Here is a 15,980-nt window from a genome sequence, read left to right as displayed (position 1 = left end):
GGTGAAACTTTGGTGTATTTTTATGGAAGAATGGGGTTAATGGAGGTGATAACGGAGTATAAATTACATTTCAGAAAATGAAAGGAATTCATGATGAAAGTTTGAAGAATCTTTGCATACTTGTCGCAGATGAAAGAGTTTGTGGATCTTTATTGTGTATCACACCGTGTGCTTGACAGTTATTTTTGAATGCAAGGAGTGTTTGTATTGCCATGTACGTTTACGTTCAGTGACAGTGTGTCATTCTCAGGATTCCGGAGTGAGACCGAGATGAATGATTTATAGAGAACAGTGAAGGTGTGTTTTACTGTGCATTAGTCTGATTGGTTAAACTGAAGAATTCTTGGAACCTGTCCTGAAGGGAGTCTGGTCCTGAGCTTAGGATATGTCATCATGAATGAGAGGAGAGGCAGGATTCATCTGTGACCTGTGCATTTACAAAAGCAGGTTAGGGTGGCCATGCATGTAGTAAATATAATCTAAAGCACATCTCCATTATATCAGCTCTCATCTGTATCGTTGTATAGAAGATGCAGTGTGCGGTTGGTTCTGACTCCCGGCATCCTTTAATCAGATGTATTGTGTTAACAGAGTTAACAGACAGGCTGAGGTAGAAGGCTCGGGTTGATCTCCTTCCCAGAATTCCATTAAACACACTAACCTACATTTACAGCCTCATCAATGATGCATGAACCTGTTGTGTTCTTTTCTATTTAGGGCTGTCAGTCAGTTCATATATCACGATTAAATATGTAGTAATGATTAATCTTTTTTTTTTTGTAGTTAATAAATATGTAGTAATGATTAATCTTTTTTTTTTTTGTAGTTAATGCATGCATGTTTAATTCTTTTTTTTTATACAGTACTTGTGTGGAAAAACTGCTCAAATGTTGGTTTCAGGGTTAATTATATGTGCATTATAAATTAATAATTTATAGACACCAGGCAAAGTATTAAAGTATTTTTGTCTCACTTGCACAAAAATCACAGATTCTATATCTGAAATAGTTTAATAACTTTTTGTTGGCCACTGACAAGCTGTGATATTACATTTTAATAAATTTAATTATTTCATTGGTGTAATTGAGTTAAGAATATTATTCTATGAAATACATAGAAGCCTATGTACAATTACATTTATTATGAAATTATACAATGTTAAATGTACAAAAAAGTAAGTGGAATAACTACCAGGAACAGAATAAATATACAGAGAAATACAGCATTATGCTCTATGAAATTGTACAATGCAATGTTCTACATACAGTAATTCAAGTTGAATAAGATTGAAGAGCCGACGTCCTGTTTGCCTTTCACCAGATTAAGATCTCAGTAAATGAAAACCTACTAGAACTTTATTTCTTTTCAATGAATATCCTATTGGTCTATATCAAGAAGTACATTTGATTCTGTACTCACAAACTTTCTCAGTTTAGCTTAAAGTCCCAGCCTTGACCTGCTTCATCTCTGTACCTGCATCACACAGGCAGCCCAGCGGAGTTGTGTGGTCTGCTGATGGGGGATGAGATCGTGGCGTTGGGTGGATGCAGGGTTGCCGAAATGAATTATGAGCAGTTTAAGGGCAGCATGGACTCAGCGCAGCAAAACGGCACTTTACTGATGGACATCCGGCGACATGGCCAAAATGGTGAGTGCATGGAAACTGTGAGAATCAGCCCTCTCGGTGTAAACTGAGCATTATTTCACCAACTTTGTACTACCTACAAGGGAATGTGTGAATATAAATCAAGTAGTAATATATTGCAATTTCTAAATCACACTTTAATGACACTGTTCATATTCAGAGTACAATATTACTACTTTAATTAACAGCTGTTGCAATTTGATGTTGGGTATTTTGTCTTTATATTTTCTGCCACGGTTCCTTCTGCTTTTGAGCTGAGAAAATGAAGGTGCCATTCCAGAATCAGATGCTTTATCTTTTGCTTTCTGTTACTGTGGGAAGGTGGTCTATCTGTCTGTCTGTCAGTCATTCTCACTGTCCGGTCTGATAAAGTTGGGTTTTCTCTATTGCATAAGTAATCTTTGCTTCAATATTATCAAAGGGAATAATTATCACCCTTTAATTTCGTTTAATGCTCACTTTTGTATTAAACCGTATCATTTTACCCACTTAAAATTCCCCTTTTACAAATTACATCTAATTCTGATTTAAATAATTGGTCTAAATCACTAACATGTGACCTGGCATTTCTGAATTGCTGATGTATGTTTTGAATACTGGACAGACTGGGGCAGTGGCCATCCTTCCCTACCGTACAAGAGCCATAAGACCATCAATTTGACCAGTGCCAATTCAACACTTATAGGGCGACCTGAGCAATATGTCTCGATCAGCACAACCTCAAACTCTCCAGTGGGGACTGTGGTGAAGACACAGGTCAACGCACAGCCTGCTAATGTGAGTCAGGACAGGAATATAATGAAAGTAGTGGACTGTGGGAAATCAGTGAGTTTAACTGCTGTTGTTTAAGTTTGTTCATTTTTAGTTCTTGACCAAGTTGGTAATTAATATGCTTGTTTGTACAGTGAGTGTTAAAGGTACACTATTGGTCAAAAGATTAAAAAAAAAAACATTTAAATATGTGAGGATGCATTAAAATTATCAAAAGTGACAGTGAAGACTTGCATTGTTACAATTTCGGTTTCAACTAGGGGTACGTTTACACAACAACGATATGCTTAAAATGGAGAAGTTTTTCCTTTGTTTTCCGTGGACAGACGACACCATTGTCAAAACAATCCCCATTCACACGGATCTGCGAAAACGACTAAAAACTCTGTATTCTGCTGTTAGATGCATCGATTAGATGGCGATGAAACACTATAGACTGAACACGTTATACGCATGTGCATGACGTAATCGGTTTCAGAGATTTGCGAATTCGGTTTCAAAAGTTTGCATTTTCAGGCACCCAAAACTCTGTTGTCATGTAAATAAGCGGGCAAAGCGCATACGTTTTATTTTTTTATTTTTTACTTGTGTAAACAGCCCCTAAATTTCTACCATGAAAACAGTCTTGTGTAAACCACAAAAACGCAGTTCTCTGACGATGATGACCACATGCCATGCGTATTACGTGTTCAATCATTCTATAGTGTTTCATCGCCATCTAATGGCCTGGCAGCAGAATACAGGGTTTTTATTAGTTTTCGTGGATCTGTTTGAATGGGGATCATTTTGACTGGTGTCGTCTGAATGTGGAAAACTCAAACTTCTCCGTTTAAGCCTATCGTTGTAGTGTAAACGTACCCTAAATTATATACATTACATCATATTAAAATAGAAAAGTTATTATAAATGATTATCGTTTTTAACATGGCTGTTTTTATTATTATTAATAAATGCAATTTTGGTGTGCATAAGAGACCTGGAAAACATGTTAAATCTTACTGATCCCAAACTGTTTAATGGTAGTGTACTTTCTAATTGAATTAAATTCATTTGAGGTATTTATTTGTTTAATTTTATTTCACATTTTTCAGAAAGCACTAACTAAAATGGTGAATGGATGTATCCAGGACAATCCAGTTGCTCTAAGAAACAAAGGTGGGTGCTTTAATACCGGTTTAGCAATCTAATCTTTGTTCTTGTTTAGAGTTAAACCTAACAATTTCCACATTATTTTTAATGCATTTATTTGCATTGTTCTCTCCCCACCTGTGTTGTAGACTATGAGAAAATAGCTTTGAAAATTCATAGAAGAAAGTTAGAATTTTTCATGCAAAAAGGTAACCGCATTCGTTCAGGCTGTAGCAATTTAATGGTTCATGGCTAATTGATCACTGCAGCTTATTAATTGAATCATGCTGTGACTGATTTGTATCAAGCACACTCTTAATGGAGTGTATTGGTGAGGTCTGTTCTGTTCAATATGAATGAATTCACTCAAAAACAGATGGGTTTGCTTATTCTGCATGCTAAGGGCCTGACTAACTAAAGCATTTAGTACATACGGTACAGTACATCTGTCACCCAGTTATGTTAAGATACTTTTCTTTTTTTTTTTACATGCTCTTTTCTAAATACTGTGTGTACCAAAAGCTTTTAATGGTTAAGCTCTAGGCCTGGGTATAAAGATCTGAAATCGCTCCATGGGTTTCTTTTGCTTTCCATTTTTCTAAAAGCTAATGCTCTGTCCATCAGGTGCCACTGTCAGCTCCTGGGTCTATCTCTGTGGTAAATAAAGATGGTGTGCTTTCAATGTGCATGATACACTGTAATAACTAAAATATGAAGACTGTTGTTTCTTTATTTCTGTTTCTGTCTGTCTGTAATTGGTGGTGTGTGATTCCTGTCTTATTGCAGAACAGTTTACAATGAGAACCTTGAGTTAGTTTGTCTCTAATAATTTAGTTTTTCAAACCAGAAGTATTACATAAAGTATACAATCCTTTGTAATTCACTGTTATTGAACAAATGCAATTCTTAAGGGATTGCTCGGAGATGTTTTTTGCACGTTCATTGTTTTCTTCGGTCTTGCGTGTTGTTTAAAGCCTGCGTACCAGCATGCGAGTGTGAATTTGTTGTGTGCTCGCCCGACCGTGGTGGCTTTGGTTACAGTTTTGTCAAATGAGCTGTGTGTGTGTCAGAATCACTGAGCAGCATGAATCAACAGGTAACAGGCTTGGGAAACTCATAGCTATGTGAGGACTCTGTTATACTATTTTAACGGATAATCTTTGTTTCCACCTCTTTTACCAGGTGGCTCGGAGTCTGCCATCTCTGATGTGAGTCACTACTGTCATTCACGTTTAGTCTTTATCAATATTAAAGCCTGATTATGATCTATTAGTATGCTGATACTGTCTAAATGTGACTTTTTGGATAATTTATTCACATTGTTACTCTCTGGTATCAGCTGCAGGTTCCCTCCATCAGTTCCACCTCCTCTCGCTGGTCCTGGGATCATGAGGAGGAGAGGCGGCGGCAGGAGAAATGGCAGATGGAACAAGAGCGCCTCCTGCAGGTACCACCAAATCACACATTCTTTCTTACCATAACCAGATCTTGAATGGGAGATGTTTCAGAATAGTTTCATGGTGACTTGAAGTAATGATTCATTTCAGATATTTTAGTTTAAGTTTTAGCTAGTATAGTAATTTGTTGATTTATAATTAAGTAAAAATAAGTGTGTGGATTGCGCCGACTGGAAGTGAGGTTTGGGGTCCACTCAGTAGTGATCAAAACCACACTAGATGGGAAAGAAGCCCTACACAGAATTCTGCAAACTCGTTCAAAAACTACAAAGGAAAACACCCAATAATGCATGTAGGGCAGAATTAGGCTAATTCCTATTGATTGTTAATTTGCAAAAAAGATCCCTCAAATTTTGGATGCTGTGGGACTCTGTGGGACTTGATTTTAGTGTCCCACAGAGTCCCACAGCATCCAAAATTTGAGGGATCTTTTTTGCAAATTAACAATCAATAGGAATTAGCCTAATAGCCTAATCGCTACATTTAAAGCATTACAAACAAGAACTGAACCCTGAAAAAAGTCCCCTCAGTCAGCTGGTCTTTTAGATTTACTAACCTGACTAACTCTTCTAACATTATCCAGTCTCAGACCAGCACTGCTTCTCACACAATTCAAAATAAACCAAATTATCAAACAGTCTAAAAATACATATCTGGAACATTAGGATCAGGAAACTAAACAACAAAGTAAATTACAGTTCTATCGAACTCTGGAGATATTCTTCCAATTCATAACTTGATTTCAAAGTGTGAGAGAGACAAAGCAGAGACCGAACCTGAGCAAGTACAGGCTGAGTGAACAGTCTAGCCATCGAGACCGGCAGACACAGAAAGAGCTGGTTACTCCGAGAGCAAAGGGTGTGTGTTCACTGTAGGACAGGAGAGACCGAGACCGAGACGCACGTCCTCCTTCACTGTCACACATACAGTTCAATCAGAAACCTCTACTTTAAACAAGTTCACTAACTTAATAAAGAACTTTACAGCCATGACTGAAATAGAACCGATAAAGATAATATTAGGAGAGGGACAGACAGCAGCACTGGATGCTAGGTACGTGTGTGTGTGTGTGTGTGTGTGTACTGTGGTATCACATGTTCTAATTTGTTACACTGTTTATTTAAATTTAAGTTATAATTTTCTTCTATTATTTTTATTATTATTCTATGTATTCCAAGCTTTGGCAATATTGTATTTACAGTCATGCCAATAAAGCAATTTTGGGTATACACATACACTGATGGAGGGAATTTGTTTTGCTGTTAAAAATGTTTGTAATAAACTGTTACATTAAAACAATTGTCTGCGCTGGTTTCAGGAAAAGTATCGACATGATCAGGAGAAGTTAGATGAGGAGTGGAGAAGAGCTCAGGAGGAATTTTATGGAGAGGAGCTCAGTGGTCCTGAGGTCAGAGGATTGTCATAACTTGAATGTAAATTGTAACGTTGTATAAAGTGTTTGCATTACGTTTGTCTGCAATACTCTGCAGTCATTCTAAAATGGTGAAGAGTGAACACTTATTTACTTTCTGCTGGTATTAGGAGCAGAAATGCCTTGCTGTGCTGTCCAATGGAAATACTACATCTCATATTCCACCTCCCATTGCTACCACTTCAGTGGCATCCAATCAGATTGCAGAGAAGGTGGGAGCAGAACAGAACAGACAGGCCGCTGTGCAAATAGCAGCAGGACACCAGACACTTAAGACAGAAGTGGAGTGCGATTCAACCACAAAGAGTCAGTGGTAAGAAATATGCCAAGCACAAGCTGAAAAATAAGTTGTAGCTTGTTCATGCCGAGAAAATATTAGGATTTTGCATTTCCCTAAATAATTAGGCAAGTCTGGCAAAGCATCAATGCATATAATTTTAAAAGACAAGCCCACAAAATGAAGATGATTCAATAATTTCATTAAAGACATTCAATAAAAATGTTATAGACATAACATGATTGTAGCAGAGAAGTCTTAATATATAGTATTCAACAGAAATCATTGGTTTTTTTGCATATAATTGAACATATCACTGGCGCCGGTACAGTCCACAGGAATCCATTCGAGTTTGCCAGGCATTCTGAGGAAGTAGTCCGTTCACACAGGACATATCTTCAGGATAGTTTTTAGCTGATGTTGAATCCAGCTGTTTTTCAGCATCTTCCACTATGATGCTGAAATAAGCATGTTTTTAATAAGGCACAATAGCATTCGTTTTTTTATTTATAAATCACACTAAATTACCATGTTCAATTGACAGCCCTAATTAATATGTATTGTCAATTTCTCAAGTAGTCGTGAAATATTGTTGTATTGAGTGCAGTGTGGAGTTGCATGTACATGTTACTGTTGCTTTGGTCATTGCTTGCATGTCTATCTACTGTATGTGCTGCTTCTGCTCTGTCCTGCTTCAGCTCAGAGGAGTCCTATGGGTTTGCCAAGCTTACAGTTTCCGACAGGTCAGTTTGCTTTTGTGGCTATATTTGCTTCTTTTAATGGCTTTTGTGGCATAAGGAAAGATGTGGTGATATAAATCTGGCTGCACTTATTTCTGTACTGAAAGATTTTCCAGTGTCTTAAAGGGAACGTGTGTATTTTTTCCATTATTAAAATACTTTCTCACTTTAATGGGAAGAGAAAGTTATCAGTAATTCAGAGTTTTATTTTCCATGAGAAATGTAAGCAAGCGAATGTTACCAATTCTGTTAACAAACATTAATTCTGAGTACAATTCCATTTAGTAATGTTTCACTTTGCCCTATCTTTCTCATCACATTCAGTTCTGTCCTCATTGCCAGATATTTTGCAGGCGTTTATTGTTGGTGATGCAAAAATAACACTTTACATTTAAAGTTAGGCTTGCAGTAGTGATGTTATTTTTTTCACTCTTTTTCTTTCATGTGCTCATTTTGCATAGGACAAAGTCGAAATCTACCCCTACGCTTGAAAGCCTTCACAAACAAGATGCTAAAGGTCTGATTACTTTTCATTTGATTATTCCTATGCGAGTTCCTGTGAGTTGACTATTAGGTATAATGCTGCTCTTCTCTGGCTTGTCCCTTCATTAGTTGCAGGGAGCAGTAAAAAGAAGGGACAGCTGTCACAGGCAGAAAAGGAACGCCTGCAGATCCTGGAGGAGATGAGGAAGAAAACGCAGCTCCTCACAGACGGCAGTTGGATCCGTCAGCGAAATGCCAGCATCAACAAAGAAGCCATCACTGCGGGAACGTCAATCAAGAGGTCCCAATGAATAAACTGAATAAACATTTTCCCTTATACTGTTTAACACAGACTCTCTTTGTCAGCTTACAATGTACTACTGTTTAAATATAGTTAAAATATATTAAAATAGAAAACAGTTATTTTAAATTATAATGATATTTCTCAATATTACTGTTTGTACAAGTGGTCGACTGATACAGTTTTTTTTGATTGCCGATATCTTAGAGAGCAGGGTGGCCAATGGCCGATATAAAGCATATATATATATATCTTTTTTTTTATTTTTTTTTATTGGTGTTTAATAAATTAGAAATAAATATGAAAAGACATTTTTAAAATAAATCTTTTAAATATCCTTATACTTTAGATGGCAACTTCTTGAGTCTTCAGTCCTATTACAGTACTTTTCACAAAGTAATTGTTTAAAAATATATAAATAAAAAGGTAAACTGCATGGGACTCTAGTAAGTTTGTGCTCACTGGGAATCATATTTTGTCAAATAAAGATAAGGTAACGCAATTTTGACTGTGCTGTATGTAAAATTAGCATCAAAATTGCAACTGGATATAGCGCTGCATATTTTTAAATCAAGAGTTTAAAGTTTGTCAATCGTGCGTCTCCAGTAAAGCTGAACTCTCCTGTCTACATTTAATTCTCACGGACCGAACGTCACGCACGGAGTAACACGTTTATGCAGGCATTATGCACACGTTTGTAGGCTGCAAATGCACACTTCAGAATATTTGACAGCTGGGTTTGACTTAAGTCTGCAAGGTTTGTGAAATTAAATGTTTATTAGATATTCAGAGATTTGTTTTAAATTATATAAATGCGTATTTGCTGAATGCTGACGCTAAATGGGGAAGTATAATAGTGTTTGCCTTTGTTACTAATAATATAAAAGCAAATGCTATACTTCTTTGCATACTTTGTTTAACAGTTCTATATAATAACGTATTAAATATGACTGTTAAACAAAGACTGTAAACGCTTCTAACACATCGGCCAATTAGAAAAATTTGTATATTGGTCGACCACTAGTTTTTACTATATTTTGATTAAATGCTGTAAATGCTGTCTTGTTGATGTCTTGCCGATCACTGTTTATATAAGCTCTTTCAGTATTATCAGCAGCTATCGTGTTCTCAGGAGCGAATTACCCTCCTCCATCCCCAGCTCCTCCTCTCATCAGTCAAGATTTGGCATTCTGATTTCCAATGAATTCGAACAAATTCTCGAATAATGTTGTCCTTAATCTTGAATTAATGATCTGGATACATTCATGTTGGTTCTGTTCTGTTTACCCTAAGGGAGGTTATGGTTCTCCCTGCTCTTATCCATGCTAGGCTGCATGGATACGCAGGGAGTTCTCGCCCAGAACGGAACCATACCACCAATCCAAACTGTATGCTAATTGTTAATCGTATTTGACGACAGTGGTCCTGACAGAAGTGTACTTTGTCAACCAGGAACGCATCATTTCCAGTCTGTCTTTAACATCTCAATCTCTTCACAGACATGAATCGCTGGAGAACCTCCACTCGACCAGCTCCTGGTCCAGGCAGTCCTACACTTCAGGCATCACAAACAGGCCCCATTCTGCTCTGGGAAGCACTGGCTCTTACAGGAGTGGACGCAGCAGCTTGGGCCCTGGCTCAGCGATCTTCTCTACTGGTCTTAAACAGAGCTCCTTGTCAGCCTCCAACTTTCACACTCCACCAATCACAACTACGCCTGAGCCCTCGGCCCCTGAGTCCCGTTCAAACTCTCAGCAGTGTGGCAGGTATGGACTAGTCAAAGCAACCAAAACATTGCTTTATGTAAAATGCATATTCAGTTTAAACACCTTTAAGCCAATTTTAAGTGCAGCTCTTTTATATTTTTTTTCTTAAGGATCTCTCTCTACCTGACCTTTAACCCCAGGTATTTTAGCAATCAGTGACTATGGTCGGAATGGTATACTCGTGTACTGCATATTGCAGCATATAACGTGCCGTACAATACCGTTCAAAAGAAAAAATAATAATACTTTTATTTAGCAAGAATGGATAAATTGATAAAAAATTCGAGAAATATATTTCAAATAAATCTTCTTTTGAACTTTCTATTCATCGAATCCTGAAATAAACTATCTTATCTTAGTATCTTAAAATAGTAAAGGATTAGTTCACTTTCAAATAAAAATTTCCTGATAATTTACTCACCCCAATGTCATCCAAGATGTCCATGTCTGTCTTCAGTCGAAAAGAAATTAAGGTTTTTGAGGAAAAGTTCCAGGATTTTTTAATGGACTTCAAAGTTCAATGGCAACCAACGGCTAATCTAGCAAAACGATGGTAATTTTCTAAAAATGATATACTTTTTAACCACAATTGCCCGTCTTGTACCATCTCTGAGATGCGTCACGCATTACGTCATCACGTTGGAAAGGTCACAAGTGGAGAGTATTGCATTGTTGGAAGCAGTATCACACACAGCATGCATTTTGACAATTAGTGTATTCCATGGAACACTGTGCATGCTGTGTTAATGTGTACAGTATACATGCATCATAGTATGGTAGTATGCTATTCCGAACCTTTCAGTACGCTGCCGCCAACCTCTTCTGTTAAATGCAGTCAAATCAGGGAAATGCAGAGCAAATGCTGTCTTGTTTCTGACATTGACCCTGACTCTGACACTGGCATGTGGTGCCTGTAGGCTGCTCAGTGGCAGGCGGATGTGCTCGAGGTGCGAGCAGCCTCTAGGGAAGGGAGCCGCCATGGTCATCGATTCCCTGGAGCTCTGCTTTCACATTGGTTGCTTCAAGGTGAGACTAGAGGTCACCTGAAACTAAGAGCGAGCAGGCCCTTCCTGGGCCTATCTGTTGCACCTAGCCTGGGTTTTTAACCTTCAGCTTTTGGGGCAACAGGAGATCATTAGCCACCTAACATCAATAAATTATACTATTTTGCTGTAGGCAATCAGATTACAAGCATTCAAAACAAATTAGAAATGGTGTCGATTTCTATACTAATTCATACTTTGATTTAAACCTGGGATTTATGTAAGAAAATGCATCACCAAATCATTCCAGAACTCTTATCTGAACATGTTTAAAAAAAATTTTTTAAATTTGAAGACATCGTAAGTCCAGCCTGTTTTCTGATTGCCTTATTGTCAATTAACTTGACAAAATGAACACTCCTTCTGGCTAACCTCTGCACAACCACTTAAAGGCTAACCTGACCAGAACCCTGCCAGTCACTGAACACACAGGCTTTTCTAAACGCACAACTATACCGCATTTTCCGGAATTATATATATTTGTGTAATCTAAAACATGCTGAGATTTATATTCCAAAATGACGCATGTAATGATTTGTTGTTAAGTGAGGGGAACCAAAATATGTATTTATAGTGTTAATAATGGTTTTAAAAGTTACTTTCTTTATTTGTACATTACATTGTTTCAGAATGTAATACACCAATTTAAACTCACAACTAATTATAGTGTGACTTATAGTCGGGTGCAATTTATTTTCCGGAAAATAAGGTATTTGCTTTGGTCTCTTGCGTTCCTTCTAATGATGTTTGTCCCGTTTAGATTCCTGTATGTGGTTGCAGGGGTTATTTTGTTTACGGTAACTGCTTGTTTCTTCACTGCAGCACAGGACTGTTACATCACTGCTTCAACAACTTTGACTAAAATAATCATAATCACCTTTTCAAATGTAGCTATGGTGGAGGATCTGCTCACACTGACCCAATAATTAGCATTGCTGATTTGGGAGGCTTTGACTTTCTGCATAGAGTCATGGGAAGAAAAGGGTTCTATCCTCATCTTGATGTGTGTCCGGACTCACTGTTTCTTGTTGATCTTGCAGTGTGTCAGCTGCAGGACTGACCTTGGGAGAGGGATTGAGTCCGGAGCTCAGGTCAGAGTCAGACACAGACAGCTCTTCTGTAACAACTGCTACAGCCGAATCAGAGGTAAGCAACAACCAACATGCCATTATATGAGCGTATACAATTCAGCGGTTGCTTTGAGTATCCATACTAGGATCAGTGTCAAGAATGCTAGTCTGAAGACTTGCCTTTTATCCCATGATTAAATGACACTGCTAACACTGCAAATAGTTACAAACTACTGCTTCATTCTATCCAAATGATTCTAGATCACTTGCCTTCACATATATTATATTATATTCAACACTTTACAATAAGGCTTCATTAGTTAGCATTCGTTAACTACTTTTAGTTAAAACAAACTAAGAATGAACAGCACTTCTACAGCATTTATTAATCTAATTTAATGTTAATTTCAACATTTACTAATACATTAAAATCAATAGTTGAGCATCTTGGGGCTACAATTAAAGGGAATGAAGCTGAATTTTACAATTTATGTCCCCTTTTTTAGTAGTCTCTAAATGTATCACAGGTTTGTGAACAAGGTCGACTACAATATTAATGCACCTCTATAAAATGCAGTAAGGTATAATCTGTATATGCTATGTACAGTATATGTAAATCTGTTATATGAGGGAGTATTCCCCCCTCTGTTTTTGTTTTGGATCATAATTTTTTGTTTTCACAGTGAAAACAAATGAATGACTATTTAACATGAACAAAGATGAATAAATTCTGTAACGATGCATTAAGTAACATGAACGAACAATGAGTAATGTTAACAAATGAGACCTTATTGTAAAATATAATATTTATTATATTATGGCGTGAGTATGATTTTTATTTTTATGTCCAACACTTACCAACTTACCAACACTGCATTTATAAAAACAGTAATATTGTGAAATTATAAATATTGTATAAAAATAGAAAATGTTCATTTAAATTGTATATAATTTTAAAATGTAATTTTATGATGGCAAAACTTAATTCAGTCTTGAGTGTCACGTGATCTTTCAGAAATAATTGTAATGTGCTGATTTGGTTTTCAGAAAATATTTCTTATATCAACTGAGTATAGAAATGTATTTATTTTTATAATGTAATTTCTTTCTGTGTATTATGGAACACGAAGACATTCATCAAGAATCTTCACATAGATTTTTTTTTTATATGATTGTCTAAAGTGATCATGTGCCTAAAAAAAAATCACAATTGAAGCACAGATTGTCATTATTCACAGATAATCTCAGCTGAATCTTTTGAAATGGTTTGGCGTCCTGACATTTGGTTTGAGAAACACTTGTAAATAAGTTGTCGAAAACATCAAATGTCATTTGTCAAATTTTGTTTGAAAATTCCATTATCGTTTTGATCCTTAGCTCAGTTACATTTATAAATGGAGGGCTCTCAATGAAACCTGCTATCGTTTTTATGAGCATCTCCATGCTAACTGAAAGACTCTATGCATTTTTCTCTTAGTCTGTCCCTCCTTCTCCAAGTGACCAGAATGCCTTGCAACAGATCGAAGAGGAGTGTACCACAGAAACGGCCTCAGGAATCACAACTATTAGTGCAATCTAAACACTGCAGCAGGCTTTATCCACTGCTTACTTTCACGGCTTTGACAATCAATACACTGAGACTGATATTTCTGTGATTGTTCTCATAGTATGACCGCTACTTAGTGAAGAGTTCGAACATGTTATTGTGATCGCTGCTGAAACCCCTGAGGTTGTTTCTGTACTGCCTGACATCCGTGGTGAGATGTAGTAAGATGTTATGCTGAACAGTTATGCATTCCACGTGGCAAGTAATAACATGTCTAATCTGTCTCACGACTCCCTAAGAACTGTTTTATATTTAATTTTTTGACGCAAGTCCTTGTTGAGAACTAATATGTTTAGCATAGATGTTATTCTCTCATGTCTTTAATATAAGCTTTCCTCTCATAATTATTTAATAAATGTTCTAGCACACTTTATTTGGTAATGAATCACTTTTTTTCCCCTCTCATTGGTAGACATCACATAGTGGTGATGGTGGAGGGAACGGTCACTGTTCTGTATCAATTAAGAGGAATATTATGCTAAAGTTTTAAACGAGCTGCTTAACAATAGATGGTAATAATGTCAAATTGATTTAGGCTTCGAGATTTTGAAATGTTCTCCAGTAGATGACGCTCTGGTTGTAACTGGCATGAATCTGTTTTTTTCCATTTAATAGATGCTAGCTTCTGCCAATCAGATGGCTTGCTAATAGAGGTTCTATTGCATATAATTGTAAGATCAAATTACCTGGGATGGTTCTTACCAAGCCCCTATGCTGGACGCTTCTGTTGCAAATTTACGTGGGATTTCAGTCTCTCTCCCTGTATGTCATAGCCTAGTTAAAACTGGCTAAACTAATAAGTGTTGCCATGGAAATAAAGCTTCATTTTAAATACAAAATGATGGACTGAAACTGTTTTCACTGAAGCACTAAACCCCCTTATTTCTTTGGAAAACATCTTACTGCAGCCCATTTTGTCTGTATCATTATCTCTTCATATCCTGCAACAGATAATACTTCAGTCCTAATTTGGGTAATTTAACCCGTTTAATCCCAAATTTTTTCTTGCAATTTGAATACATGCATTTTACTCCTTAGACCTCCCTAACACACAAACTTTATGCCCTTATTGATTTTATGTTGGTTAAGTTAGTGAAATATTAGGTTTTATACTCGGTCACAATAGTGACCGGTGGGAAACAACATAGTCAGAATTCATACAAATTCTTCAATTAGGCCTATTTACGCAACACATTCCAAGACATCCATAACCTCGCTTTTTCATTTCATAAAGGAGGTTTAGTGAGATGAAAAGGTTGTCATGGACAAAGTTACACCCTGGATGAACTTCCGCTTGTTCGGCTAGACCTCTATGGGCTAGAGTAGACCAAAGACTACACTTGGACCCTGCCTATAGGCCAGTTTCAGGGAGATGTGTGTGCACTCATTCAGTGCACTAAAGATGGGCCGTACATTGTAGAAAGGGTTGTTTGTGGTGATGTGTGGCGCACATCAATTGGTTCTCATGAACATGCCTCATCCTCCAGATGTTTCACCTCTGCATCGCCATTCAATAATCTACCTGGCAAATAGGCAGTTTCACCCTGGTACTCCCTATCTGATCCATCACTATCAATCACTTTTAAATGCCTCTGTTTGCTGCACACAGCACTTGGGGGGGTCACGTACGTCTAGAAGGTCCAACACATCTGATAGTTTTAAACTGTGTAATAATAAACAATTGATAACTAGGATTAACAGCCAAAACCTGTGTTTTCAACTGAAACACTGTGTTATACTACCGGTCACAATTGTGACCGTTAACAAATTTACATGTCTTACGAGCAAAATATATATGCATGATTATAATTCTCAAAATATATCAGTAGTAGACCCTTTAAAGAATATATGTACAAAATTTGATAGTTCTATCTGTTAATTAAGGTGTTTTATATACTACTTTTTGTAGTAGTGTGAGGAAGACATCTTATTCTAGATGTGCAAGCAGGAAATAAACTGATCTAGTCATGTGACCTTTCACACCAGTCACATGACATTTATAAATTTTAATCAAAACAATCAATTTTTTCTTTTAAAAGTTGAATTTCTTGCCCAAAGCCAAAAACAACACTTTTAGAGCTTCCAGAAATAAGAAAAAATATGCGGTCACAATTGTGACCGGTGGGATTAAACGGGTTAAGAGTGGCTGTAGAGCATCACCAGACTTTTCTGCTTCCTGTCATTAACTTGCTCCCACAGTCGTCTCCATTCCCACCACTGTTAACTCATTCTCAATGGCTCTACAGTGCAGTACTTAATTG

The 15,980-nt window shown here is 36.9% G+C and overlaps 1 protein-coding gene across 14 annotated transcripts in view; it reads left to right on the top strand.

The window, feature by feature from the left end:
- lmo7b (LIM domain 7b) overlaps positions 1-14,090 on the top strand; it is a 39,437-nt gene extending 25,347 nt beyond the window's left edge. For 4 of the 14 annotated variants that reach the window (XM_079616898.1, XM_079616895.1, XM_079616899.1 and 1 more), the window contains 14 exons: positions 1,487-1,648; positions 2,250-2,422; positions 3,508-3,571; positions 4,727-4,752; positions 4,884-4,991; positions 6,320-6,409; positions 6,544-6,746; positions 7,409-7,453; positions 7,912-7,967; positions 8,063-8,234; positions 9,734-10,000; positions 10,918-11,026; positions 12,084-12,189; positions 13,591-14,090. In XM_079616898.1, the coding sequence (XP_079473024.1) occupies positions 1,487-1,648; positions 2,250-2,422; positions 3,508-3,571; positions 4,727-4,752; positions 4,884-4,991; positions 6,320-6,409; positions 6,544-6,746; positions 7,409-7,453; positions 7,912-7,967; positions 8,063-8,234; positions 9,734-10,000; positions 10,918-11,026; positions 12,084-12,189; positions 13,591-13,613 (1,604 nt within the window). In that variant the 3' untranslated portion in view covers positions 13,614-14,090. Of the gene's footprint in view, positions 1-1,486; positions 1,649-2,249; positions 2,423-3,507; positions 3,572-3,693; positions 3,754-4,726; positions 4,753-4,883; positions 4,992-6,319; positions 6,410-6,543; positions 6,747-7,408; positions 7,454-7,911; positions 7,968-8,062; positions 8,235-9,733; positions 10,001-10,110; positions 10,141-10,917; positions 11,027-12,083; positions 12,190-13,590 lie in introns of all 14 variants that reach the window. The other 10 variants (XM_079616890.1, XM_079616900.1, XM_079616889.1 and 7 more) reach the window with 7 other exon arrangements.
- Positions 14,091-15,980: the final 1,890 nt, after the last annotated feature.

This window comes from Phoxinus phoxinus, assembly GCF_949152265.1.
Source record: "Phoxinus phoxinus genome assembly, chromosome: 6".
Lineage (NCBI taxonomy): Eukaryota > Metazoa > Chordata > Actinopteri > Cypriniformes > Leuciscidae > Phoxinus > Phoxinus phoxinus.
Note: the sequence above shows the minus strand (reverse complement) of the source record. Positions and strands in the feature narration are given on the sequence as shown.